Consider the following 26,929-nt stretch of genomic DNA (forward strand, 5'->3'; position numbering starts at 1 on the left):
CAAGAGAGGGGGACACCACATCTCAACCCAAAACCTTAAGATGTTAGGTAAATGGGTCATCTCTTTTATATATCCAACATTCCACTCATTCATAGGCAATGTGGGACTTTAATCACTCACACTTGCACCCAACATTCTCCACCACAAGTGTGAGACTTTAATCACTCACATTTGTATTCTAACAGTATGTTCACAACTCACATATGTTTCATTCACAATGCTAAACCCTTATTGCAAATCTAAGCAAAAGATACCATTATCTTTTAGTCCAAACTTATTTTAAAAAAAAAAAACAAGTATACCTCAATGGAAGGATTATTGAAGTTTCTAATCATAAAATATTTATTATTTAATATCATTGTTTTGAAAAAAGTACATTTATGTATGAATAAAAATTAAACTATACACATTTAACAGACTACATCCTAAGCTATATCTTATTATCCATATAAAAAGAACAAAAAACTGTATGAATGCTTGTAAAGTTTATGTCATTCTAATGCTATATTTGTAGCACAATAATTTATGATAGATATATTAAACTATGACACCAAACAACACATTCTCAATCCCTCTAGTTTTCTATAGTACCAAACAGAGTTTCAATAAGATCCATATTCAATTCCTGCATTAATGAAATAATCTCATATTAGATATATTTTCAAAAAATAAAATATTAACAAATAATAAACATTTATATAACAATTGACTTACTGGATCGATAGTCGATGTACTTGTTTTAGACACATTTTCTTCCATGAATCTATCATATGGTTCTCCATTTGAATATCCTTCTTGTACTTGCACCTAGATATAACATAATAAAAATTTATCAAATTGCTGTTGAGAACTCAAAAAGTTTTTTTATTATTTAAAATCACATTCTTTAATCAAAATTAACATAGAAAAGTACAAGTTTTTTTTGCTTGTTAAACTAGATTAAAAATATATATAAAATATTAAACACAAAATTATGTATATTAAAAAACATGAGAAATTTCAAGTATTAAAGAAAGAAAGAAAGCATGGTAAAAATATGCATTTAATGAAACCTACCTTATTAGAATTTTGATCTGAATTTATTGATGACTCGTTCAGCACACAAGATGTGGTCTCAGCTGGAGGAGAGATACAATCACCACCTTTATATAGCTGCTTAATTTTAAATAAATAAAAAAACAAAATTTAAATACTTGTTATAATAATGCATGTAGATTTAAATACTTGTTATAAACATAAGTATCAAACAAATAAGAGATAGCCATCAAAATGTATATACACAATTTCATGATTTACAAACCTTTACCTTCTCTAGAGGTTGCATGTATTCAAGAGAATTATAGAGGGTCGATTTCAAAAATCCACATGAATCAAGATTCTCATTCTTCTGATTTTAAAAAATATATATGTTAGGAGATTTAATAGCATATACAAAAAGAGACATCTATATGAAATGTAACATAAAAATTCAACATAAAAAACATATTATGTAATCTATGATTTTTTTTATCACGTAGTCTAGTGGCCGGAATTCAATCAACGATCTTACATCTAATGTCTTTATAGAACTACTAACTGAGTTGTCTTAACGGAACTACATCTATCCTTTTAATTTTAAGACGTTTTTACAAATTACATTGAAAATCTTCCTATTTAAGTGAAATGAGTATAATTGCATTTACAAAATCATTAAAAAAAATTAAAATAATTTATAATTTAATTATATTTATGAACCGCAATTTAATATATATATATATATATATATATATATATATATATATATATATATATATATATATATATATATATATATATATATATATATATATATATATATATATATATATAAAATAAAATTAATAAAAAAAATTTGTACCTTATTAAGAAGATTCTTGTCATTAGCTATCAAAATATCAGGACGGTTAAACTCCATTTGGTTGAACTCTGCCTTCTTATTGATGAAAGTAGAACCATTATATTTCCTTTCATTTTCCACAATATTCCCATTCATATTTTTATTTTGACTCTTATTATTATTCAAGCCAAAACTATTGTTATTTGTAGTATCAACCCTTTTTCCAACACTATTAAACCCTCTTATATTCATAGTCTCAATTCCAACCGTTTCTAATCCATTGTTGATTTGAATTCCAAAAGGGTTTTTGTTGTTTCTTGGATCATAAGCAACATTTTGAGGCAAGATATTAGAACTTCTCAAAGATCCCAAGTTTTGATTTTTCACACCATGGTTGATATGATTAAAAGATTCAATTCCCATAGAGCCATGATTTTGGTAACTAATGTCACCAAATTTCAAATCCCTTGTTATGAAAGATGAGGAATAAGGCCTAAATCCTTGTCCACTTCCATAGGATGACAAACTAGTTGAAGCACCATTATTGAATAATGAAAGGCTTGAGGAGTTTACTCCAAACATGTTTTGATCATGGACATTATTGTTCACAAAACTAGTTTCCAGTTGTGATTTTCCAAGTCTAACCTTGTTTGAATCTTGAAGAGTTAGCCCTTTTTGTACATAAGGGAACCGATCAACACGATGTGTTGGAAATCGATTATAAGGGTTAAGAGTAATGTTTTCATCTCTTGCTTGATACGATAATGTTTGTAAATATTCTGGTGTTGCTATACGAAGCTTATTTGTCCTTATGGTTTGAAATTCTTTAACCAATGACGTTGGTAGACTTGATGCGAATCTTGACCTTAGAGCTCTATGAGATATTCCTCCAACCATTCCTTTCTCGGCAACATCGCGTAAAAATATGCGATACTTCTGCAATTATAGTGTCAATATACAAAAACGTTAAAACTTGTAATATGTGAAAACATTGATAATGACAAAAGCATATACTAAAAAGTTATTTTAGTTACAAAAAAAAAATAGTTTGTCTTAACACTTAACGAAGAAATTAGAGATCAATTATATATTTTCGTGTCTCTAAATTTACACTATCATATTTTTTTGTAATATCTTATATTTTAACATGAGAACTTATAGAGAAGGTTATTTTTTTCTATTTAAAAATATTAACTGTATTAAGAAATTATAATGAATAAAAAGATAGTGTTCAAATATTATACTCAACAAAATGAAAAATATACTTTAAAACTTTTTTTCTACTCTTTACAATTGAAAAAACATTGCTAAGTTGCACACAATTAAAGGTTAACTAGAAAGCAAGTTTTTATTTGATGCATGGTTCCTATAACAAAATTCATCAGCATTATTGAAAACATATATCTTCCAATAGTTTCAATATATACTATAGAAAAAAAAGCACATGCAATTTTAACATCATTAATAATATTTTTCATTATTATAAAAATATATTTAATAAATTGAGAAGAAGAACCTGTAGGTGGCTTGCAACATTTTCTCTTGTTAAGTTTGGAATATTCATAATATCCAAAATTTTCTTTGGTACAGCCTCTGAAAACGAAAATAAAAAAACTAACCGTTAGTTATATATAAACAATAATTAAAAAAGCCATAAAACTTAATGTTACTAGATCAAAAATATTAAACATATGATAAGTGTGTTTTAAAATGAAACTGACAATACTATATATATTTTTTATTAGTGACATATGATTTGAATTTATAATATCTTTTGTATGGAAAAAAAATTATAAAACATTACTTACTGTCCAATCCAATTTGCTTAATGGCAATGAGAAAAAGATTGTGAAGGTAAGTTGTCCAAACAAGTTTTGGTTTCTTAACAACTTGAGATTCTTCTTCTCCTTGATATTCATCACTACACTTTCTCTTGCAACCCTTCTTTTTTGTCTTAGTTTCATGACTCTTTATCTCTTGCTCATCACTTTTTACGAATAAACTTTCAACAAAAAGTTTCTCTTTTTTTGCATCCAAAACATGTTTCCAAATATCTTTGAAGTCTTCTGCACAAAAGGGTTTTGCAATAAATTGTGCTGCTCCATTTTCTAGAGACTTGGAGATTAAATTCATGTTGTTTTCTTTGGACATCACTATTTAAAACAAGAGAGAATAAATTAGGATAATTTGATTAAATTATTTATCCAAAAAACTTATTTATGGCTTAACATTTTCTTAGTTTAATTTTACTTCCTAATCTTTTGTGTATAATTTGAAACATGAAAACAAATTCTATATATATGTCATGAAGATAAAAAATAAAAAATATTGGAAGTTTGATTTGATGTATAAGAATGGAACTTACTTATTACAGGTATATGGAATTGATTTTTAATAAGCTTTAAAAAATCAAAGCCATTCACTCCTCCTAACATAGATAACTCTGAAATTATAAGATCCAACAAGCCTTCAGAGTCTTGGAGAGTGACCAAAGCTTGATGAGCAGTCTTGGCAGTTTGAACTGAAATTCAAAATTGAAAGAAAAAATAATTAAAATTTTGCAAAATACAATTAAATGTTAGTACACTATTAAAATTTTGCAAAGCTACAAGTTAAGATTAGACTAGTGGTTAAGAAAATATACAAAAATATTAGTATATTCAATAAAAAAACATCCCTTATATACATGTTGAGAAAGAAATAAAAAGTATGCAGCAATCAAAATGGAAAATAAAATAAAATATTTATAAACGCAATATTTTACAAATAAATATTTACACAAAAACTCGTTAATATATTATTATTTATTCAACAACCATACTAATTGAATAACTTCATAGATTCTCGACGCATACATAAGTAATTGTCGATAAATATTATAGTATATATACGATATAATTATTTGTCGTTCAAAAAATGTATAAGTTTTTTTTAAATACTTTTAAATTTCAACTAAATGTTTTTTGGGGATTTTTTCAACTAAATTTATATTAAAATCTATAAAATATCAATAAAAATAAAATACTTCAATTCTTCATTGGTTAAATGATAAAAAAACATATATACCTTGATATTTCCATGCCATGAGTATATTAGAAAGATATTCTAAAGAAAAATCATCATGATCGACAATCAAAACTGTAATATTAGATCTATCACAGTCCATTTTCACTTATTTTTTAATCTACTAAAGAACTCATGTAAAAAACTGTGGTATTTTACTGAATTTCTTCAAGTAGTATAAGAAAAGGATAGGCACATTGGAGGCATATATATAATTGAAGAGCATGTATCCCTTTTATGCTTGATTTGTATTTATCCTATTTTTATTTTATTTTATTTTTTAACAGTGATTTTCAAAAGTAATAAAATGGAAAAAGAGAAATGATATGTTGAAAGTTGTCATTCATCATATTTTGCCAACTATGGGCTGGTTCACAGAGAGTGTTCCTTCTATAGAAGATTTCACTATCTTTGATTTCACTTTATTCTTTTTACACTTTTAACCAAATCTTATAAAATGAGCAGAAAATAATATGTTAAATATTATATGATTGTTTTATTTGTTAAAAGCATTTTTTTATTGATATAATGATAAAATAAAATATTAATAAAAAAGTTATTGTTCTAGTATTCAATTCTTAACAGTGGGGCTAGAAATAAGAAAGGTCAAGTAATAGAAAGGTTATTGTTAAATAAAAAAAGACTTATGTTTTATAAAAAAATTATTTAATTAAAAAGGTCGGTCCTCGAGATATAAAAAATATTTCTAAGATTATTTGTCTGACCTACTTAAGTAAATTTGAATAAATTTATTATTAATATATTATCGTTCGTACTTTAAATTAAAATATAAAATAAAACTAAGTTATATTTAAAAAATTGAGAAAATGAGTTGAAAAAAACTTAATAAACAATGTCATAAATTATTTTTATAAATTCTCAAAAACAAATAAACTCATAAAACTTATACCACTAAGTAAGCTCAAATAAGTCAAAAGAAATAAATATTCAATCTCATTGTTCTCTTAATTTATTAATATATTATAATATTAGTTGAATTATTTATTTACATAAAATTAAATGAAATAAATTTTTAAGTAGGCTAATATATGATAAGACTCGAGTCTAAAAATCTCTAAAACGCTACATATGTGACACATGCTTATATTTTTAATAGGTTAAGCATAGATTTGTCAAAGCATAAAATGCGACCCATTTTATTTTCACCCCTATTTAATTGTAGCATTTATTTATATTTATGTACTAATATAAATAAATTGTTATATTTATACATTAATAATTTTAAGGTTTAATTGCAAATTTGGTCCCCTATTATCCTTTTTTTTTGTCTCCCTATTTTAAAAACCAAAATTTTAGTCCCTATATTTTAGCTTTTTGAGGATTTTGGCCCCCCTGCAAATCCGAAGGCAATTTTAAATGAAATGACGCTCACATTGATGATGTGTCAGTGTTGGTTCAACAGTGAAATGCTAAAAAAAACTTATTTTATTTATGATTTATGTTGAATGTCATGGATGTGAGTTTCATTTCATTAAAAATTGCCTTCGGATTTGCAAGGGGACCAAAATCCTCAATAAACTAAAATAAAGAGACTAAAATTCCAGATTTTAAAATAGGAGGACCAAAACCTAAAAAAATGAATAATAGAGGGACCAAAATTGCAATTAAGCCTAATTTTAATTTAACATATTGATTGAAACAACCTAGTGATTTATTATATTTATTTTTGAACACTATATTCACAGTGCATCATATCTATATTATTTAACACTTATGATTGATTCACATTGTACAAAAATATTATCGATGTTTATTGATTAAACTTTTTATATATACATAATTATTTTTAGAATTTTATGTTTTATGTATGGAATGTCGAAGGGTAATTTAGTATTTTTAGTATGTTGCCTATTTGGCCCTAGTTTGTGTGTATAAATAGATTACTAGTAGTTGTCATTTATTAATCAATCATTTTTCTTACAACTTTTGTAGTTGTCATTGCATATTATTAAATATTATTCTCTCATTCCTTTTGTTCCTCATAACTTTGTGCACTAACAATTGGTATCTAGAGCTCCGGTTCAGATCCATAGGGATACACTAGAAACACAAGTGAAACAGTGAGGCGTTGTGTGATTTATTACATAATCACATTTTCTGATTCTGCGGGATTAGAAAACAATGTGTTTGGTGAGATCCGAGTGACTTGCACAAGGTTGAGGATGAACGGAAATGGTAGTCCGAGCATCAAACTTCCAGTGTTCGATGGTAAGAACTGAAATTGTTTGGCGCTCAAGATGTTCTTGATCTCGTCAACTGATGTGTAGAGAAATGCTCAGCGTGGCCTGAGGAGGAAATATCAAAAGGTGTTATTCTACATCCATCAATGTGTAGATGTGAACGTGTTTGAGAAAATAATTGATTCGACGACGGCGAAGGCTGCGTGGGACACACTGGTTAGGTGTTATGGTGGTGACACGTCATTGAAGAAGGTGAAGCTTCAGTCCCTATGAAAGCAGTATGAGAATCTCAACATGAAGGACAGCGAGAAGGTATCCGAGTATATCTCTAGAGTGATTCTGATCACTAATGATATGAAAGCTTATGGAGAAACCCTTTATGAACAAGTAATCATAGAGAAGGTATTAAGGTATCTTACTTCTCCATTTGATTACATTGTTATAGAAATTGAACATTCTAAAGATCTGGAAACCATGAGAATAAAAGAGATGCAAAGAAGTCTAGAGACGCAAATGTTGTGTCTGACTAAAAGAACCTCTGAGAGGGAGGTTGAGGAGGCTCTGAAAGCTTCTTTTATCAAGAAGTACCAGAAGCATTCTTGGTCTGAAACTAAGAAGAGACATGGTGGTAGATTCCAGAAGTCAGAAACCTCTACTTTTGATGAGAAGAAACATCAGAAGGGAAGGGAGAAGTTTGACAAAAAGAAGATTCAATGTTACTGTTGCAAGCAGTGTGGCCATTTTGCTAAAGATTATTGGTCAAACAAGGAAAGGAAATCAGAAGAAGTAAATATAGCCAAAGGATATCCTGATGATGAACTTGTACTATTGATGGATTCTGAGTCTGATGCTAGGTGTTTGGTAGACTGGTGGTATATGGACATTGGTTGCTCAAACCACTTGAATGGAAACAAACAATGGCTGATAGATTTTAACTCCAAAAGAAGGACAAAGATCATATGTGTTGATGATAAGTACCTGAATGCAGAAGGTATGGGAAATGTCAAAGTCAAAGTAAAGAATGGGAAGACTATTCTGATTAAGGATGTTTGGTATGTTCCTGGAATTAAGAGCAATCTGATGAGTGTGGGTCAGGTCATTGAGAAAGGTTTCTCAATTGTTATGAAGGACAATCTCTTGATGTCGTATGATCCCAATTAGAAGTTAATTATGCATTCTGAGTAGGTAAACAACATAAAATTCAAGATGAATGTGGACATAGCTGAAGCAAAGTGTCTTAGTGCAGAAGATGTTGAAGCTGATAGTAAGTTGTGGCACAAGAGGTTGGGGAATCTGAACTACAAAATTTTAGGGCATCTGAGTTCCAAGAAGCTCGTGCGTGGCATTCCAAAGATTGTGAAGCCTGAGAAGTCATGTGAGGTGTGCGTGTAAGGCGAGCAACCCAAATTTCCATTTGTGCCAGAAGTATTCCCAAGAGCAAAGCATGCTTTGGGAGTAGTGCATTTTGACGTGTGTGGACCATTTCCAGAACCTTCACTTGGAGGAAACAAGTATCTTGTGTCTTTTGTGGATGAGTTCACAAGAATAATATGGGTAACATTCATTAAGTTTAAGCATGAGGTATTTACCGAATTCCAGAAGTTCAAGGTGAAGGCTGAGAAACAGAGTGGTCAGAAGTTGAAAATTCTTAGAACGGATGGTGGAGGTGAGTATAACTCTACAGAATTCCAGAAGTTCTGTGAGGAGAATGGAATTGAGCATGAGTGTTGTACCCCAATTTTTTACCACTGAGATCCCACCGTATTCCAAATAGTATGATCATCATCATTATCATTATCATCATGCATATATCATTTGTTAACCCAAAAATACAAAAAAAAATTATTGTTTGTTGCTTGTGTCCTAAGACAAGGGGTTGATCAAGAAGTGACTGGGAAAATTAGGGTTTTAAGGCCCACAAGGAAGTTCAACATTCTCCCATGTTTAAAAGAGTTCTCTAATCAATATCTAAGTCTACGGATAGCCCAATTCAAGATCAACAACTCTCAAGATCACATGAGGCCCCAAATTAGGGTTTTGACCTAATTACACTAGAGGGTTGACTATTAATCAGGACATGGCTCCAAGACTCAAACCATGATTCAAGGGTAAAAAATCAACATTATAGTTCATTCATATCATTCATTTGAAGAGGAGACCTTGATTCATTTGGAAATCACAAAACTGCAATTCATTTGGAAAAGTCAACTGTGTGGATCAACCATTGACTTTTGAGGAAAATGGTCAACTATGAACTTTTGATGATTCAAATCATCATCATATGATTATTGAATACATTTGCCAAAGAAAATCAAGAAAATTCATCAAGAATAAAAAAGTCCACAAAAGTCAAAATTAGGGTTTTAAGTGAATTTTGACCTAATTTTGGGAACTCTAAATTTTGCCTACAAACTCAAAAATCTCCAAACAAGAAAGTTGTAGATCTTAATCAAACAAACAACTTATCACACTGAATATTTCTTCAAAAAATGATTATTTTGAGAGATATGGAATTTTGAAGATTATGTTCAAAAAACTTAGAAATGTTTTAAGTGTTTTCACTTAGATTTTTCTCAACTTTTTGGCTATTTTTATCCATGATCCCAAAGGAGTTTGAGAAAACTTTTAATAAATGGATTGAATTATGTAGAAAGGGCTTTCCAAAGAGATCAATAGCATGAAAATCCATGGCTTGAGCTAAGAGATATGATTTTGTGAAGAAGGCTCCATGAACACTTGGAAAATGAAGATGAACATGAAGAACAAGTTTGAATTTTGTTCAAATCTGCAAGAATCTTCAAAGTACATCCCCTCTAACTTGTTTAAGAGGCCATAATCATAAGATTACACACTCTTTAGAGCTATGATCCAAGTGCTTAATCCATTATCCAAGTGATCATTCCATTAATGGCATAAAGGTTACACTTCCGTTCTAGAAAAGCATTGCTTTTACAAAGTCCAATCTCCTTGAGCCTCCCCCATGTCTCCTCTGCACCAAAATCAATTTAAATCCAACAAGAAAGCTCCTAATATGCATAATAAAGTCTCACAAGCATGCTTGAGCCTTGTACCTTCCATTGGAAACTCATTTTTCTCATTTCTTCACAAACAAGTAAAGAGGTACAAGTATCACATGTGAACTTAAAACTCTGAGATTTTTCCTTCCACAAACACTAATTTGTGCCTATAAATAGAGGCAATTTCCTCTTGCATCAAACACATCAGAATTCTCTAAGTCACCTATCACTTAAAATTCTCATTTTTCCAATCTTCTCAATTGAGTTAGACATCTATATATATTTGGCTAAAGGATGGTGATGCTAATTCATGGTTCCTCCATGCTTTTGTGAAGAGTAGAAGTATAAATAATTCTATTTTAGCATTAAGGAGTTTTAAAAGGGTCTTTAAAAAAGGAGACTCCCTCGCTCCATTCCTTTTTCTCATGGAGGCGAATGTGCTTAGTGGTTTGATTAGGAGGGCTGGGGAGCTTGTCCTATACTCGGGTTTTAAAGTAGGAAATTCTTGGTTGGTAGTAACCCATTTACTGTACGTTGATGCCACTATTTTGGATAATAATCCATCATTAAATAACTTATGGTGTATTAAGGCAATTCTTAGAGGTTTTGAGAGGGTTCCAGGCCTTTTACCTTCTTCAATAGTAGCCTTATTGGAGTGAATGTTGACTCTACCTTTCTTAGTTCAGTTGGAGACTTTATCCATTGTGAGGTAGCCTTAATTCCCTTTAGATACCATGTGCTACCAGTTGGGGCTAACACCTGTAACACCCCATTTCTACCCGGCAAAATATATATAAATCAGAGTTTTTAAAATTTCTCAATAAACAAATGAGGCATCACATAATCAAAACAAAACAAATCAACTCGTCACATACGGCGGATACATAGCACCTTTGAAACAAAATAACTTATTTTATTAAAACACAGCAGAATCACTTAAACAAGTATTCAATAAAATATCTTCAGTTAACTTATCATTTTGTTCAACCAAGATAACACAATTAAACAACAACATCATGAATGACATAAATCGTTTCCCCCAGAGTGCTACGTATCAGAGCGACAACCGACTCGAGTAACGGCAACTAAATCTTCATACTTGAATACCTGCACGTTACCAATATAAAAGGCAACGGCGAAACAAGAGAAAAGGGTGAGATATCAAATCGTATAAGTGGGCGCATGATAAATTGTATATTAGGATTCAGGCATATAAAATCATTACATCGCAAGTATCAACAGTTACCATACACATTATACTTCCACAGTTCATTAATCTCTCATACTTTTCATCGCACAACCAGTCATAATCATGTAAATAGTATCATCCAATAAATTTCACATATTCAAGTATGCACGAAGTTCAATCGTATAATAATCACAGGATTCAATACTATTATTCCAAATATATACACAATCCATCATTATCACATATTCTCGCATTTAACCAATTGTGTATTCAAACATCACCCCTTCTCAATTATCAATTAATACAATTATCACTACAACACCAAGTGTACATAATCAATTACCAAACTCATACACATAGAATCACAACATCAATGCACATAATCAATTGTTCACTCGTACACTTATCACACCAACATAATGCACATAATCAATTATCACATTCATACACACATCATCACAACATAATGCACATAATCAACTATCACATAACTCTAATGTGACTCAATAAAACATGTGACACTATGCATGTGGTACCAATGTGAAATTCTAAGTTTCACCGGCCTCCGATTCATAACTCTAGAATCTAAGCCACACTTCCGATCCGGACAAGACCAAAGTCCACCAATTGTAAACATATAGTTTACGGCTTCCGATTCACTCTAGAATCCAAGCCCGCTTGTGTTTCAAAGCAAATCCACCTGTGTTTCAAGGCACACTATGATATGAATGTATGTACAATATCACAAATATATGCAATTAAGATCATCTCTACCATCTTAACTTTCCGCATATCTCAATAATTCAACTCTATGAATTATCCACCAATTGTACACAACATTCGCACACACACATCATTAACATATAAGAGGCCAATTAATCAATTACGATTCACACAATCCAATTAACACTAGTAACCATACTATCTCATGTTAATTCTCATTTTTGCCAATTATACATAAACACACACTTTCAACATCAAGCAATTAATCATTAAAATTAATGCTATCCAACTACCCACAGAGAAACAATATTAAAACAACATCATTGGCATAGCAATATATATTTCTCAACATACATATTCACGCCAAAACACAATTACGGATAATTTCTCAAAATATCGTAATTTACCGACAAACCGAATAGTTGATCTAATTCCAAATTATATTCCAATCAGTTAAACACATTGAAATTAATTCAACTATTAATTTAATCAACCAATTAATAATCACACTATATTAATTTAATTCACTTCTATTTCTACTCCATTTCCAATTTCTAGAATTCTATTGCTCAAGACCATTTTTATTGAAAAGAATATCGCGCTAGCTTTCTAACGCTTCGAACGGGGACTCGAACGGAGTTACGGTTTAAAAGATATGAATTGTTAAAGTTCCAATGAAAAAGAAAACACCGACATTATATACTGACAACTCTAAACATGTCAAAATTACTCAAAACAAACAAAAGTATGACTCTTAGTAATTCAAAACAACTCTAACAACTTTATTGTCAACTCTAACAACTCTATTGACAAATTTAATAACTCTATTTACAGCTCTATTAGCAACTCTAAGAACTCTATTCAAATTAAAATAATTAAATTAGCTTATTAATCTAATTATTTATCTCTAATTCCAAAACTCCTAAAATTATTACAAATAATATTAATTCCAATTCCAATATATTCTATTCCTAAGATGTGTGTCAATTTCTATCACAAAACCAATATTTATTTATAAAAATATTTAAATTAAAATCCAATTTCGGTCGATTCGTAAAATATCACAATTTCAACAAAATAACGTCACCACGTTAATGTACTAATTAAGCTTAGCTACCATGTCAATTTTCATCAAATTCCGGTCAATTGATTATACCGCTTAATTCGGCTATTTTGATCAAACATGACTATTTTATATTTTATTAGTCATATTCTACCGTTTTTAATTTATTTCCTTTCATAATTAGAGTCCATTTCCAATATATATTAATATAGGAAATGCTTGTTTGTACCATTAATTCATATAATAATCTATCCATGATTTCTATCAATTACAAAAATAATTGTTTCCACTTAACTAGAAGTGATGCCACAGTCAGGGGTGGCCCTGAGCACGGGCTCGCGGGGCGGGAGCCCAGGGCCCCATAATTTTAGGGGCACCAAAATTTTTTTCTTACCCTTATATATATTAAAAAAGAGAATTTTCTATTACAAAAAAACTTTCTAAAAATATTTTTTAAAAAAAAAAAAAATACTGGTTAACAAAATTATAAGGACACTACTCAATAAAAGAATGTAATTTCTCATAAATAAAATATAGAGTAGAATAAAATCAATTAATATATCCATAATTTTAGCAACTAAAGAGTTTAATTGAGACACTAAAATTAAAACAATGATATAGAAAATATTTTATATTATTAATCCCAAAATTAAGAGTGAAGCACTACTTCAACTAGCTGAACAAGATAATGATCCCTAAAATAAGAGTGAAGTCGAATCTTTAGCAACTCATGAAATTGGAAACTTTGAATTTTTAGTGGCTATGATTATTTGGTTTGAATTGTTGACTGTTGTTAATGAAATTAGCAAAAGTTTGCAAAAATAAAATGTGTATTGATGTGGCTATAGAACTAGTAAAAAATTTGATCAAGTATTTGAAAAAGTATAGAGAATTTGGATTTGTAAATGCTACGGCTAGTGCTGAAAAAATTGAGAATGAAATAGAGATTGAATTTGTGTTTATTCAAAAACGTCAAATTAGTAGAAAACAACACTAAGATGAAAATTCATCTCAACCCACACAACTGAATCTTGAGTCTACTGAAGAGTCTTTTCAAAATGATAATTTCTTATATATTGTAGATCAAACAACTGGCTCACTAGATAGAAGATTTGAGAAGTATAGCACATATGAAAATATTTTTGGATTCTTGTTTAGTATCGAAAGACTTAGATCATTATTTGATAGGAACTTGAAAGCATGTTGTAAACATCTTGAAACTTGTTTAAAACATGACGATCCTCTTGATCTTGATGGTGATATTTTGTTTGAAGAATTGAAAGTTATTAGAGAAGTTTTAACACTTGAATCAAAATCAAGCTATATGATATTGAGTTTTTTAAAGACTGTTAATTGTTTTCCTAATGCACATATAGATTATAGAGTAATATTGACTATTTCTATCAGTGTTGCATCTGCTGAAAGAAGTTTTTCTAAATTAAAATTATTAAAATTTATTTGAGGTCTAATATGTCACGAGATAGATTAAATAGTCTTGCGTTGATTTCAATTGAAAATAATTTTTTGAAGAACCTTGATTAAGAACAAATTATTAACGATTTTGTAATAAAAAATGCTAAGAGGATGATATTTAAATAATTTTAAAGGCTTGGTCAATTTTTATAGGAAAAAAGACGGGATCAAGAAGAAGAAGAAGAATAAGTCTCTTTATAATGGTTTATGTTTTGATGTAGTATAAACATTAATTCAAATATTTATATTTCTATTCTTTTTGCACAATGTCAATTACAGGGGCACCACACTTTTGATTCGCCCAAGGCACCCAAATTCAAAGGACCGACCCTGGCCACAGTATATATTCTTGTTATAGTGAAACAGAGAACATGGTAATTTAGAAATAGTGCTACTGTTGTTGCATACTATCTATAAGTATCAAATAAATATAATGTATGTTCTAATTCACTACTACTTATATTTAACATGTTCGTATATTCCAACAAATGAATTATAGTTTAATAGCTAGTAGTCAAACAGTAAAGAAACAATATTCAGAATATATAAAAATGGCATAAAAACGAAATGGAAAGTAGCTTCATAGCACGGGTTTAGCATTTCCAGTATACTAAAATAGTAGCAAACAGCAACAAGCAACAATGACAGGAATGCAGAATTTCAAATCTCGGTAACAGTTTATCATAGCACAAAAACCATAACCTAAATCCCTAATCCCCAACATACAATTGCTCATAAGCCCCATTATAAGAAGAGAACCCCACCCTTACCTTATTCACGGAAGCAACTCAATGGGTCTCCAATTGTATCTTCAATTTGACACCATGGATGAAATCTCTAAGCTTGTTATTCTCCTCCAAAAGTTGCCTCTTTCTCTTCTATTCTTGTTTTCCCCCAAATGAGAACACTCCTCTTCCCAATCTCTAAAACCCTATTTAATATTTCAATTGGGCTTAACATGTAACAACTCTTCTTTATTATTTTCCAGAAATCAATTTAGGCCCAATAAAATAAATAACTCCAATTAACCAATTATATCACTTTTATTAATATTCCAACAATATAATAAATTCCGACTTGTAAATAATATTATTCTTAATATTATTCTTCGACCGTCCGACTAAAATCCGACTTTTAACTTAATAAATTCAAATACGCTTCTTAAAATAACACTGACAATCCAAATTCGACCAATATATCATATTTTCGGTCTAATCTTAATTACTCAGAAAATTCCCAAAACTTCAAATATTATTCCAATAATATTTCTAATACTGAAAATATCAAAACTCTTGATTAAATATCGATCCGCTATCCCGAATTAATACCGACTAAATCGTCTCAAAATACAAAAACTTCACTAAACACTCCGAACGTCTAGATTAAGCAAATAATCGAATTTCCGGGCGTTACAACTCTCCCCCACTTAGAATATTTTCGTCCTCGAAAATCTACTTGACAACACCATCGCAACCAAGTCTCGTATCCAATTCTCAAATATCCAAATCGCGTTTGGTAACACTTCAATCACTACTTCTTCGGCACAACAACGATTCCACAAGAACACAAACACATTACTATTCTTACCAGATTCGCAATAATCAAGACTCAATGCAGTATTCCTGGCGTATCACACTCATTCCAACAGTCCATCAATCCGAACATCAATATAACTCATCTTTACTGACTTCTGGCATATAATTTCTTACTCCCTCAAGTCATACAACAATAGTGTCACCTAAAACTTCCGCTGCTCAACTATGATAATTCTCTTTTAAGTCACCATTCTTGATTAAATACTGTCAACTTATATGATTCACAATTTCTCAATCCAAAATAGACTTTCCTTCAATACTCATCCTCACATCGTTGTTCATTTGATATTTCCAATATTTCACTTTGTGAAACTCTCTTGCATAAAACATACCACACCGATTGTTAATCTCATCTAATTCTAACTCAACCATCCCTCTTACCAAGCTACACAAACTGATAGGCGACTATCTTCACGATAAAATATAGATACTCTTTCTACACTATTAAGACAACAAGACAAATCTATAACGTCCAACACGAGTTTCGTCTACCATTAACAATAGATTGAGGGTGATCAGTTCCCCAATTTGCCAATTAGTATTCGACAACCTTAGTGGAGTATAAATCGTTGTTACATCAAAATAATGTCCTTTCCGAATTTCCACTTAAATCCAATAACACGACATAATCCAATGATTCACTTTAGGTTTTTATAATTCCTACAACATCTTACCTTATCAATCGATCTTGTTGATGAGACACCGACGTCCAAACATAATACAAAAGTCTAATTCATAATCACTTAGCATCACACAATTTTTTTTTGTCTGAACCGAAGTCATCCTCACGATAAACCGGCGATAGAAATTCCATCCAGTCCTTTTATACACACCGCCACTTTTGGCATCCCAAATACGACTTCTATCATCCCTAAGTCTGACTTTTTCTTTGCTACTACTTCACTCTTCCTTAAAAGTCATCAGTACTCAAATCATCTTTAATACCGAACATCTCTTTATCTCATCTTAAACATCAATAACAAGTTTTGCTTAACTTCGCTTCAGACATTTGTGGTAATAACCATTCTTATTCAACAGGCTTACACATTTCCATAAGGTATAATACAACTTCACCTCCTCGTAGGCTCAAACGGTACGTCCAACTGATACTCGAAACCCAAGATAAAAATCTCTGACGTTATTCGAATTGTAAACATTGGCGTCAAACATCGACAATTTTTATGTTATCTCCCAAACTCCTCAAATAACTTCGACGACAAACTGCACCCCATCCCAACATCATCACGTCAAAATCAAAACTATTACGGCTGCAGCAATCATTCTTATAATACACTTCATCTCTTTATCTTTCTGACGCTTCAAACGGAGTTCAAATCAGATATCCAAAACTCAAGCTACGCGCATTCTCGAGTTCCAACTCGGGTTTGCGATTCACAACACTTCACACATCGACTACGTCCGTTAATCACTTATGCGAGTCCAACATAAAGTCTACCGCAACTTTATCACCTTAACACCTGTCAAACACCGGCATCAGACGCAAAGGCTAAACACACCGACAAGCTCTCAATCCTCAACCGTGCTGAACATCGTCACTCTCTAACTTCTGTCTCCCAAAATTATCCTTAACTTCACATTGTCTTCGACTCTGGTTAACATCCAAAATTCTCAACAACACTTGCATCGTCGCTTGTCGATAACATACCTGACCATCCCTTACAACAGAAACATCTTCGAGAAGCAAAACTTCTCCCACACTTGGAATCAAACCAATTCCTGCAACAAAACAAACAAGTACGGACAGTGTTTCACACACGTGTCGTGTACTAAAGACTAAAACACTGACAGCATTCAACTATCGCACAACTCAACAAACTCGACAACTTGGCCGGACGGACCAACCAGGCTCTGATACCACTAATGTAACACCCCATTTCTACCCGGCAAAATATATATAAATCATAGTTTTTAAAATTTCTCAATAAACAAATGAGGCATCACATAATCAAAACAAAACAAATCAACTCGTCGCATACGGCGGATACATAGCACCTTTGAAACAAAATAACTTATTTTATTAAAACACAGCAGAATCACTTAAACAAGTATTCAATAAAATATCTTCAGTTAACTTATCATTTTGTTCAACCAAGATAACACAATTAAACAACAACATCATGAATGACATAAATCGTTCCCCCCAGAGTGCTACGTATCAGAGCGACAACCGACTCAAGTAACGGCAACTAAATCTTCATACTTGAATACCTGCACGTTACCAATATAAAGGCAACGGCGAAACAAGAGAAAAGGGTGAGATATCAAATCGTATAAGTGGGCGCATGATAAATTGTATATTAGGATTCAGGCATATAAAATCATTACATCGCAAGTATCAACAGTTACCATACACATTATACTTCCACAGTTCATTAATCTCTCATACTTTTCATCGCACAACCAGTCATAATCATGTAAATAGTATCATCCAATAAATTTCACATATTCAAGTATGCACGAAGTTCAATCGTATAATAATCACAGGATTCAATACTATTATTCCAAATATATACACAATCCATCATTATCACATATTCTCGCATTTAACCAATTGCGTATTCAAACATCACCCCTTCTCAATTATCAATTAATACAATTATCACTACAACACCAAGTGTACATAATCAATTACCAAACTCATACACATAGCATCACAACATCAATGCACATAATCAATTGTTCACTCGTACACTTATCACACCAACATAATGCACATAATCAATTATCACATTCATACACACATCATCACAACATAATGCACATAATCAAATATCACATAACTCTAATGTGACTCAATAAAACATGTGACACTATGCATGTGGTACCAATGTGAAATTCTAAGTTTCACCGGCCTCCGATTCATAACTCTAGAATCTAAGCCACACTTCCGATCCGGACAAGACCAAAGTCCACCAATTGTAAACATATAGTTTACGGCTTCCGATTCACTCTAGAATCCAAGCCCGCTTGTGTTTCAAAGCAAATCCACCTGTGTTTCAAGGCACACTATGATATGAATGTATGTACAATATCACAAATATATGCAATTAAGATCATCTCTACCATCTTAACTTTCCGCATATCTCAATAATTCAACTCTATGAATTATCCACCAATTGTACACAACATTCGCAACACACACATCATTAACATATAAGAGGCCAATTAATCAATTACGATTCACACAATCCAATTAACACTAGTAACCATACTATCTCATGTTAATTCTCATTTTTGCCAATTATACATAAACACACACTTTCAACATCAAGCAATTAATCATTAAAATTAATGCTATCCAACTACCCACAGAGAATCAATATTAAAACAACATCATTGGCATAGCAATATATATTTCTCAACATACATATTCACGCCAAAACACAATTACGGATAATTTCTCAAAATATCGTAATTTACCGACAAACCGAATAGTTGATCTAATTCCAAATTATATTCCAATCAGTTAAACACATTGAAATTAATTCAACTATTAATTTAATCAACCAATTAATAATCACACTATATTAATTTAATTCACTTCTATTTCTACTCCATTTCCAATTTCTAGAATTCTATTGCTCAAGACCATTTTATTGAAAAGAATATCGCGCTAGCTTTCTAACGCTTCGAACGGGGACTCGAACGGAGTTACGGTTTAAAAGATATGAATTGTTAAAGTTCCAATGAAAAAGAAAACACCGACATTATATACTGACAACTCTAAACATGTCAAAATTACTCAAAACAAACAAAAGTATGACTCTTAGTAATTCAAAACAACTCTAACAACTTTATTGTCAACTCTAACAACTCTATTGACAAATTTAATAACTCTATTTACAGCTCTATTAGCAACTCTAAGAACTCTATTCAAATTAAAATAATTAAATTAGCTTATTAATCTAATTATTTATCTCTAATTCCAAAACTCCTAAAATTATTACAAATAATATTAATTCCAATTCCAATATATTCTATTCCTAAAATGTGTGTCAATTTCTATCACAAAACCAATATTTATTTATAAAAATATTTAAATTAAAATCCAATTTCGGTCGATTCGTAAAATATCACAATTTCAACAAAATAACGTCACCACGTTAATGTACTAATTAAGCTTAGCTACCACGTCAATTTTCATCAAATTCCGGTCAATTGATTATACCACTTAATTCGGCTATTTTGATCAAACATGACTATTTTATATTTTATTAGTCATATTCTACCGTTTTTAATTTATTTCCTTTCATAATTAGAGTCCATTTCCAATATATATTAATATAGGAAATGCTTGTTTGTACCATTAATTCATATAATAATCTATCCATGATTTCTATCAATTACAAAAATAATTGTTTCCACTTAACTAGAAGTGATGCCACAGTATATATTCTTGTTATAGTGAAACAGAGAAAATGGTAATTTAGAAATAGTGCTACTGTTGTTGCATACTATCTATAAGTATCAAATAAATATAATGTATGATCTAATTCACTACTACTTATATTTAACATGTTCGTATATTCCAACAAATGAATTATAGTTTAATAGCTAGTAGTCAAACAGTAAGGAAACAATATTCAGAATATATAAAAATGGCATAAAAACGAAATGGAAAGCAGCTTCATAGCACGGGTTTAGCATTTCCAGTATACTAAAATAGTAGCAAACAGCAACAAGCAACAATGACAGGAATGCAGAATTTCAAATCTCGGTAACAGTTTATCATAGCACAAAAACCATAACCTAAATCCCTAATCCCCAACATACAATTGCTCATAAGCCCCATTATAAGAAGAGAACCCCACCCTTACCTTATTCACGGAAGCAACTCAATGGGTCTCCAATTGTATCTTCAATTTGACACCATGGATGAAATCTCTAAGCTTGTTATTCTCCTCCAAAAGTTGCCTCTTTCTCTTCTATTCTTGTTTTCCCCCAAATGAGAACACTCCTCTTCCCAATCTCTAAAACCCTATTTAATATTCCAATTGGGCTTAACATGTAACAACTTTTCTTTATTATTTTCCAGAAATCAATTTAGGCCCAATAAAATAAATAACTCCAATTAACCAATTATATCACTTTTATTAATATTCCAACAATATAATAAACTCCGACTTGTAAATAATATTATTCTTAATATTATTCTTCGACCGTCCGACTAAAATCCGACTTTTAACTTAATAAATTCAAATACGCTTCTTAAAATAACACTGACAATCCAAATTCGACCAATATATCATATTTTCGGTCTAATCTTAATTACTCAGAAAATTCCCAAAACTTCAAATATTATTCCAATAATATTTCTAATACTGAAAATATCAAAACTCTTGATTAAATATCGATCCGCTATCCCGAATTAATACCGACTAAATCGTCTCAAAATACAAAAACTTCACTAAACACTCCGAACGTCTAGATTAAGCGAATAATCGAATTTCCGGGCGTTACAACACCCGCCTTCAGTCTACTTGGAATCCTTTGGTTGTCTTGTTGGAAAAAAGTGAATTTCTGGAAGCATAGATATGTGATTCTGGGGGGAGAATGATTTTCCTCAACTCAATAATAAATTCTATTCCTATATTCTATTTATCCTCTCTAAATATGTTCGTTAAGGTTTGGAAGAAGATTGTCTCCATCTAGAGAATGTTTCTTTGGGGAGGGGGTCAAGAATGTGACTAATATTTCTTGAGTGAGTTAGGATGATATGTGCAAGCCTAAGAGTAAAGGGGGTTAGGTGTGAGGGATCTCCGACTTGTTAATCTTGCCCTTATGGAAAATTGGTGATAGAGGTTACTAAATGGGAATTTTGGTCTTTAGAGAGATATCTTGACTGCTAGATATGGGTCTCTCTCTATTTCTTCCTATAGTAGAGGAAGGATTTCCGGTTTTCATTCCTCTTTGTCCCGGTGGAAAGAATTATATCTTCTAGGGACTAAGGATGATGATAACTTTGACTGGTTTTCAGATATTATTGCTAGGAGAGTAGGTCATGCCTTCATACCTCTTTTTGGGATGATCCATGGTTAGATAATATTCCTTTAAAGGCTAAATTTCCCGGTTTATACTCCAAATCTTTTCAAAAATTAGGGAAGGTGGGAGAGATAGGAGTTGACAGTAATGGGATTCTAAATTGGGATCTTAAATGGAGGAGATAATTTTTTTCCTTCGAGAGTTACCTATCCTTGCACAGTTCCATGAGTTGCTCCGAGATGTGATTCTTACCCAAGATAGAGATAAGTGGATTTGGAAGCATTATGGTGACAGTTACTTCTCGGTGGTTTCTTCTTACCTCCTTCATAGAGAAGAGTTACCGTCCTCTATGCTTCCGCTTTCCCTTAAGGGTCATGCCTTGGCTCTTGTTGGGACTAGTTGGGAACCATCTAAGACTGTGGTCTTCTCTTGGAAACTTTTGCAGGATTGATTCTCGTCTTGTATCAACCTATTTAAAAGAGGGGTGTTCTCATATTCTAATAGGATTTCTTGTCCCTTCGATGAGTTTTCTGTTGAGTCGACCTCCCATATTTTTGCGACTTGTGATATTGCTTCTTTTGTGTGGCACAAGGTCTTTATGTGGTTAGGCTGGCAGGTAGTTATTCACCAGGATCTTATAGGAATTTTTCATATGTTTAATTCTTTAGGAAGTAGGTACAAGTTTAGGGGTGGTTTTCTTATGGTTTGGCACAGTGTTATTTGGTCAATTTGGAAAGCTCGAAATGATGTTATCTTTAAAGGAGTCAGAAAAACAACAAAAGAACTGGAGGAGAAGAGTATTTTTTTGGCTTGGTAAGGGTGGGAGATAACTCTTGCACCTTCTTGGAGTGACTTTAGAATCCTATCTTCTACTTGCACCTATAGCGGATCAAATGTTTGTCCTGGTGTAGGGTGTGATGGTGGATCCTCCGTATACCTTTATTTGAGATCTGATTTGTTGATGGTGGATCTGGTTGGTTCGAGATTTGTGAATAGAGTGGAGGTTTTGGAGTATGTTGGTGTTGCTTCGGGATTTCTTTCTCTTTAGCTGACTTCTATTTATTCCTTTTGTTCGATTATTCTCTTCCCATTTTCAGGCATTTTTTGTGCTTTGTATCTAACTCCTATTGTATTTGACTCCCGCCTTTTATATATTATATTTGCTATTAAAAAAAGTATGTACAATTTTATCATTATTTTGTTTCTAATAATTCTAAATGTTTGCATAACTTATAACTTATTGAATAATATTTATTATCTATGTACTAAATGCGTTTAATACATATACATATGAATTAATAATATAAACTAATTTTATATTATACCGTCCAATAAAAGACAATCATTATATCGTATCATAAAATTTATTATAAAATATTATAATAATTTGACAAAATATTCATTGTTAATTGAATATTAATATAAAATTATTTTACACTGTCGATACATCTTCTAACTTTTGGATTTGGATTCCTTGACGTTAACGCGGGAAAGTTAGGATGACTTTCAGTCAATAACACCCGTCAGATCAATCTCACGCACTAAAACATGTCATACCATGCTCTCTATTTTTTTTCTTTTGAAAAAAATTAAATGTTAAAATTAAACTCATCTTCGTTCTCTCCTCCACTATCGGTCACCCTCACCACCCCTAACTTTCCACAACTTTCTTCCATACCATCCTCTGATGCGATGTTGCTGCCTTATCCAAGCTTCTGTTGCCATAGCCTCTTTCTAACATCAACACATTTGTGTTCTGAATATCAACCAATTTATCTTAACCAAATTCTTAACTCCATGTCAAAACATTGATTTGATAAAGTTATGAGTCACACTCAAGAAACTGTAACTAAAGGGAAAGATTCTCACAATATTCAAGGTGATAAAAAAACAGCGACAACAATGTCGTTTAGTCGTTGCTGCAAAGCTGAAAATGGATTGGGAGAAGATGAAGGCAAACAACAAAAGTTTTCCTTGGTAATAAAAAAATTAAAACGACATCGGGGAATCAGTGAAGATGGCTAGTAGATAAGAAAATAGTGATCGAAGTGGAGACAGTTGTTAGAAACACCGTCCACTAAGGCAGAGGAGATCACGGAAGTAGCGTTAAAACAGAAGGGTTAATTGGTTTCTCTCTTTTTCTGATGTTTTCAATAGCCACGTGTCATAATCCTAGAATTTCTATTGATGAAAAGGACACAATTTATTGAACGTTAAAGTGTAGTTCCCATTCAAATGATAGAGAATCTGCATCCCTATTTTCTCCCACATATAACTAAGGGTAGATTTTTAAAATCTTATTTATTACCTACTAGATTAAAAAAATTTATAATTTCATTTAATCTCTTTCAAAAACAATTTTTTTAAAGAACCTTCACTATGTATAAACCATTCATAATTTAATGCAAGAAAGAAATACAAAAAGATATATTTAAATGATTTTTCCAAAACAATATTAATATTTAAAAGATCAAAAGGAACATTATTTACTTATTCCATGTTAGTGCACAAAGTTGCGAGGAATAAAAGGAACGAGAGAATAATATTTAATGCTCTGTAATGACGGCTACAAAAGCTGTAAGAAAAATAATTGATTAATAAACGACAATTACTACTAGTCTATTTATATACACAAACTATGGCCACATAGGCAAGATACTAAAAATATTCAATTACCCTTCAACACCATCCCTTAATTTAGGATTTCCTAATCAATACTAATAACACCAATTCCATCCCTTAAGTGGAGATATTGACACGTCTTGGTCGCCTTTATCAGAATATTTGTCAGCTGCTTCTGGGTTTTGATTTCGCCTTTGTTATAATAAGTGCACAAATTTTAATATTCCATTATGGACTTAATTTCTAAAGAAATGATACTTTGTCTCAATGTGCTTGCTTCTCCCATGCAGCACTGGGTTCTTGGCAAGATTGATTTCATACTTGTTTTTAATCATCAGCTTCAGCGGCTTATCTACCTTGATCTTCAGATCTTGTAGTAGGTTCAGCAGCCAAATAGCTTGACATGCAGCTACAACACCTGCAATGTACTCAGCTTAACAAGTTGATAGTGCAACAACAAGATGCTTCTTGGAACACCAAAATAGGACTTCCCAGAAACTTAAACAAGTATCCAGAAGTACTTCTCCTGCTAGCTCTATCTCCACACTAATCAGAGTTTGAATAACTTATCAGCTATGAATTAGTCTTTCTTCCAAAAGGGAATAATACTCCATACTTAAGAGTTCTCTCGATATACCTCAGAATCCTGATAGCAGCTTTGTAATGGGACCACTTAGGTTTACTCATGAACCTACTAACCATTCCAACTAAAAAGAAAAATCAAGTTTAGTAATACACAAATGCCTTAGAGAACCAACCAACTGTTTGAAGGTTGTGGCATACACATTCTCACCCTCATAATCAGAATCCAATTTATGATTGGTGTCTGAAGGTGTGACAGCTGTCTTACAATTCTGCAGCTTAAATCTCTTCAGAAGCTCAAGTTCATACTTTAGTTAATGCACCCTTCTCAGAGTACAATACCTCCATCCCTAGAAAGTATACCAGCTTTCCTTGGTAAGTAATTTCAAACGCATTCGTTAGAATCTTCTTGAACTTGACTACCTCTTCAGAACAACTACCTGTTAGCAATATGTCAACAACATAGAGACACACTAGAATCACATTTCCTCTAAAATGCTGTACATAAACGCCATGTTCCATCTCACATTTTTGAAACCCCTACTTCTTGAAAAATGAATCGATCTTCAAGTTCCAGACTCTGGCGCTTGCTTCAATCCATACAAGGCTTTATGTAACTTGTACACCATCCCTTCCTGATTATTTTTCACGAATCTAGGAGGTTGTGGCACATATACCTTTTCTTTTAATGGACCATTAAGAAATGCAGATTTCACATCGGGATGCATCAGAAGCCAATTTATATTCGCAACTATAACAATCACCAGTATGATTGTTTCATGTTTGGCTACAGGTGCAAACACCTCAAAGTAATCTAGCCCAGGTTTATGAAGAAAACCTCTATCCACTAGCCTTGCCTTATGTTTTCCAATTGATCCACTTGGCTTAAATTTTATCTTGAAAACCCATCTAACGCTAATGGCTTTCTTCTCCTTTGGAAGCTTAATAAACTCCCAAGTCTTGTTTCTTTCTATAGCTTCAAGTTATTATTTCATGGCATTCAACCATCCTTTCTTCTTGAGAGCTTCTTCAATATCGAGTGGTTCATAATCTTTTAACATTGCCCACTGAATGACTCCTCCTATGGAATCTACTTCAGTATCTTGCAACATGTCAAATTCTAAAAACCTTCTTGGTATTTGTAAGAGTCTTTGAGGCCTAGGAACTTGTTCTGAATATTCTATAAAATATGGAACAAAGTTAGCTTTTGTACCTCGTCCACAACCACTACCTTCAGAAGTACGATCACCTCTAGAAGCTTGTTCTCCAGAACTAACGTCTTTAGAGTTTTCCCTTCCAAAAACATGATAATCACCATATTTTGGACCATTGTTAAAATCTAAATCAGATTCACCATTTGACTCATCTTCAGAGTCTCTAGAATAATCTTTTGACTCTAATTCTTCTTTAGAACCTTCTGAAGTTTCTTCAAAAGCTACCTCTAGTGATGGTACTACACTAGAAATGGATTGAGACTTGCTTCAATCCCATGCTTCTGACTATTTTACAATGACGTCTCTGTTGACTTCAACTTTATTAGTTT

General features: G+C 31.6%; 1 protein-coding gene across 1 annotated transcript; it reads right to left on the reverse strand.

The window, feature by feature from the left end:
• Positions 1-472: 472 nt before the first annotated feature.
• LOC131650799 (two-component response regulator ARR18-like) lies at positions 473-5,021 on the reverse strand. Its single transcript, XM_058920511.1, has 9 exons — positions 4,922-5,021; positions 4,221-4,376; positions 3,664-4,008; positions 3,372-3,448; positions 1,877-2,791; positions 1,307-1,387; positions 1,057-1,152; positions 715-807; positions 473-625 (listed from the first exon to the last, which is right to left on the reverse strand). Exons 1-9 carry the CDS (start codon positions 5,019-5,021, stop codon positions 575-577), a joined length of 1,914 nt encoding a protein of 637 aa, XP_058776494.1. The 3' UTR covers positions 473-574.
• Between the last annotated feature and the right edge of the window lie 21,908 nt (positions 5,022-26,929).

Source organism: Vicia villosa, linkage group LG2, assembly GCF_029867415.1.
Source record: "Vicia villosa cultivar HV-30 ecotype Madison, WI linkage group LG2, Vvil1.0, whole genome shotgun sequence".
Taxonomy (NCBI): domain Eukaryota; kingdom Viridiplantae; phylum Streptophyta; class Magnoliopsida; order Fabales; family Fabaceae; genus Vicia; species Vicia villosa.

Excerpts from the sequence above, each read along its gene's own strand:
- LOC131650799 (XM_058920511.1), bottom strand. The coding sequence starts at position 5,021 with ATGGACTGTGATAGATCTAATATTACAGTTTTGATTGTCGATCATGAT. Across the intron at positions 4,377-4,921 it reads CATGGCATGGAAATATCAAG|TTCAAACTGCCAAGACTGCT; the intron begins GTATATATGTTT and ends TTTGAATTTCAG. Across the intron at positions 626-714 it reads GTACATCGACTATCGATCCA|GAATTGAATATGGATCTTAT; the intron begins GTAAGTCAATTG and ends TCATTAATGCAG.